This window comes from Chelmon rostratus, chromosome 15, assembly GCF_017976325.1.
Source record: "Chelmon rostratus isolate fCheRos1 chromosome 15, fCheRos1.pri, whole genome shotgun sequence".
Taxonomy (NCBI): Eukaryota; Metazoa; Chordata; class Actinopteri; order Chaetodontiformes; family Chaetodontidae; genus Chelmon; species Chelmon rostratus.
The window spans coordinates 1,777,501-1,781,553 of record NC_055672.1 but is presented as its reverse complement, the minus strand read 5'-3'; the positions used below and the strand labels follow the sequence as shown (position 1 = coordinate 1,781,553).

The 4,053-nt window shown below is 48.6% G+C and overlaps 1 protein-coding gene across 1 annotated transcript in view; it reads left to right on the top strand.

Moving 5' to 3' along the window:
- Nucleotides 1-366: 366 nt before the first annotated feature.
- akap6 (A kinase (PRKA) anchor protein 6) overlaps nt 367-4,053 on the top strand; it is a 152,434-nt gene continuing 148,747 nt past the window's right edge. The window contains exons 1-2 of the mRNA XM_041954505.1: nt 367-611; nt 710-881. Coding sequence (XP_041810439.1) covers nt 367-611; nt 710-881 — 417 coding nt within the window. The remainder of the gene's footprint in view (nt 612-709; nt 882-4,053) is intronic.

The following is a 4,053-nucleotide window of genomic DNA, read 5'->3' as shown; positions in this document are numbered from 1 at the left end:
GTATTAGACTGTGTGTGTGTGTGTGTGTGTGTGTGCGTGTGTGTGTGTGTGTGTGTGTGTGTGTGTTGTTTTGCAGACGCTTTTATTGGCCTTGAACAGCCAATCAGATCTGTTTGTTGCCCTTTCAGTGTCAATATTATTACTTCACTCGACCCTCCTCGTGTTATTTATTCCTTCTTTCCTTCCCTCCTTAGCCTCCTCTCCTTCTTCCTCCCTCGTTTTTGTTTCCTTTCCTGATTCGTTGGCTGACCTCTATGTCTCTCTCTCTCTCTCTCTCTCTCTCTCTCTCTCTCTCTCTTCAGTTCACTCCAATGAGGCTCGTCCACCCACGTTAGGAATCCTGCCTCTCTCTCCCTCTCTCACGCCATGAGCATCGTAACTCTCTCACCCCTGGCCCCTGAACCGCCGTCCCCGATGGTCACCTCCATCACCCCCGTCACCCCGACCGTTGACCCTGACACCTCCACCTCCCCCGCTGCGTTCGCCTCCGACCCTCTCAGCCTGGACCCGGAGCATCAGTCCCAGGGCGGGGCTTCCTCGCCCGGCCCCGGTCCCAGCCGAGGCAGCCTCACTGGGGGAGGACCTCACCTGGCTCGAGACCCCTCTCGGAGGTAAGCTTGTCTTTCGGGTTTTGTTTTTTTTTTTTTCATTTGTCAAATAGTCTAAAACAGTTCGGGACTCCTAAAGGGCTCTGTCATCAACCTTTCAGGTCAAAGAAACCCCCCCCCCTCCACACGGGGGCTGACTGGAAGGTCGTCCTCCACCTACCAGAGATCGAGACGTGGCTGAGGGCGACCAGCGACAGAGTCACGCAGCTCTCACACTCTGTGGGACAGGACAGCGACAACAGACACGTGGACGTCCACCTGGTGCAGCTCAAGGTAAACCTCCGCGTCTACAGCCGAACTCTCTCTAACGGCGATGCGTCCGCCGCCGCAGCGAACAAGTTTCACGTCGTCTGGTTTGTCCGGAAACCCCAGAGGCATCCCATAATGCAGTGCGCGCACACACACATCGTCGTCCTGTTGAAACCAGATCATTTCAGTTCACCTTGAATGGCCTTCAGAGCTGGACGTCCCGCTGATCAGGACGCCGGCAGCATCAGACGCGACACAGAGCTCAGATTAAAGCGTCCGTGGGGGCAGGTGCTTTAAGACTCAGGAGGAAAAAGATGCCAGAGAGTCCAGAGTCAAAGCTTTCAGCCCGTTTTGCACCCAAAGACTTTAATCTACTTGAAAAATACTTTTTATCTCTGCAGCAGTTTGACCTCTGACATCAGCTCAGTGTTTCCACCATGCAGACAAACATGCGTTGATGCCTCTCAGCAGCTTTGTGTTGCGTTCATGAAAACAGCAGAACGTCGGTCGATTCAACCGTCTGACCTCAGGCGGCAAATTACCCACAATGCCCCTCCTCTCTCCACGGCCTGGGCGTTATGTAATGACTTCCACAGGTCACGCAATCGACCGTTCATTTATTTATGTAACACGAGTCGGCGAGCAGCCTTCCTGACACCGAGCAGTCAGTGTTTGACTCTTCATCATCGGACTTCCCTCCTCCTCTTCATCTCTAGTGGATTTTATATAAGAGGAGGAGAAAGTGATTAGTCTCAGTCTGGTTCGCGGACAGAACAGTTTGATTCACTCTGTCAGAGGTCTGAGCATCTCGCTTCAGCTCTTAAAGGAGAAACACACCCAAAATACCAACAGGAAACTCTGTTATTATTATTAATGATATCATTATTACTATTATTATTATTATTATTATTAATGATATCATTATTACTATTAATATTATTATTATTATTATTATTATTATTATTATTATTATTAATGATATCATTATTACTATATTAACAGCTTTACTGTGTCCACAGGAGCAGCTTTGATCAATAACTGCCTCATTTGTCCCAGTTTTCTTCACCATTAACACATCTGTATGAGCTCATTATATTATTATATATAACATATATATGTAACAGCTGCTTCATCCCGTCACCTGAAACCTGTTCTGTGTGGAAACCTTCAGATCTCACCTGGAGTTTAGATGCTGACACGTTTTTAGAGGATCACTGTTGTTCCGTTTCATGTCTTCATTCACTCGTTTCCTCTTCTGTCAAATTAATTCTTCACTGTTTCTCAGCACAGTTTGAGTTCTCTGAGGAACCGTTAGCAGAAACCTAACATGCTGCATTCAAGTGCTGGTGGAAATATCAGACTTTATCCATCATGCTTCCATCCATCCTTCCATCCCTTCATCCCTCCATCCATCCACTGATTCATTCATACAGATGTGTTCCTGTGTTCAGTCCTCATGGAGGATCTTTTATTGATGAGTGTGTATTTTTAACTTCAGTGACTCAGATGTTTCCTCTTCATCAGGCTGCTGCTGTTTCTGTGGTGTGTCTGTATTTCAGGAGAGATCTCCTCTCTCCTCTCCTCTCCTCTCCTCTCCTCTCCTCTCCTCTTTCTCCTCTCTCTTTGCCTCTATCTTTTCCTCTCTCCTCTCCTCTCTCCTCTCCTCTCCTCTCCTCTCCTCTCCTCTCCTCTCCTCTCCTCTCTCCCCTTTCTCCTCTTTCTCCCCTCTCCTCTCTCCTCTCCTCTCTCCTCTCTCTCCTCTGCTCTTCTGTGTTTTCCTCTTCTCTCTTCTCTGCACCACTTTGCTCTGTGTATATGTGTGTGTGTGTGAGTGTGCGGTGTGTCCACCTCTGTGTTTGTGTATACAGTGTGTGTGCAGTGTGTGCACCTGTGCTTGTGTGTGTGTGTATGCCTGTGTTTGTGTGTATACAGTGTGTGTTTGCAGTGTGTATGCCTGTGTGTGTGTGTGTGTGTGTGTTTGTGTATACAGTGTGTGCAGTGTGTACGCCTCTGTGTGTGTGTGTGTGTGTGTGTGTGTGCAGTGTGTATGCCTGTGTGTGTGTGTGCGTGTGCGTGTGTGTGTGTGTGCAGTGTGTATGCCTGTGTGTGTGTTTGTATACAGTGTGTGTGCAGTGTGTATGCGTGTGTGTGTGTGCAGAGTGTGTGTGTGTGTGTGCGTGTGTGTGTGCAGTGTGTGTGTGTGTGTGCAGTGTGTATGCCTGTGTGTGTGTGTGTAGTCTGAATAAAACATGGCTGCAGCAGTCGTGGGTGCTGGAACGGCTCCAGACACTCAGACCAGGACTCACCACCCTGATGGGAAAGTGGAGGGAGGATGTTTTCTACTTCCTGTCAGAGATCTGTGTCTGCAGCTGAGTCAGAGCTTCAGGCACACGAGGCCTCTTTGAGCCTCTTTCCGCCACTCGGACGGACAATCGGACACCTGAAACCTCACCTGTGTCTGAGCTGGGGGGGCGGTCTTTAGTTGCAGTCCTTCCATGAAGACCCTGATCAAACACAAAGTTCAGGGTGCGGCAGCTTGTTTACACCTTCACTTACATGGTAAACAAGCTGTGATTGGACGAGGATCAGGGCGAGAGCAGAGGAAATGAGGCCGGATTAGTTTGTGTGACATTTCGGAGCAGCCTCCTTTTCCACCTCGACGTGTCTCCTTCGCATGTACGAGTCACAGCAGCAGCATCAGAAAGCAGATCACCAGAGTCTGTGCTGGTTTCCCCTCGTCTGCTCTCATTGGTGGATCTTTGGTTTCCAGCTGCGGCGGGAACACAAACAATAAGGCACCATGCTCAGTTCCTGCAACTATGAGCTTATTATTATTACTTTTTAACTGGATTGGAGTTGAAGTAAGTTAATGTTTGGCATTATTGGTGTATTGATCCGTTTCGGGATTGTGTGATTATTGGTGCTGTGTGACTTCAGTGAGTAACGTGTGTTTATTCACCCAACCCTAATCTTCTTATCTTTACCTAAACCTGTTCTTAACTCTCGATCCAGGTCTTCATCTCAGACAGCCCAGACATTCACGTCTGTCTTTGGTCCTCACAAAGATGGAAGTTAAGCAGCACACACTCGCGAACAATGGCTATCTGACAGCAGCAGTGTGTGTGTGTGTGTGTGTGTGTGTGTGTGTGTGTGTGTGTGTGTGTGTAGCCATGGGATGTGGTGGATCACAGCCCGG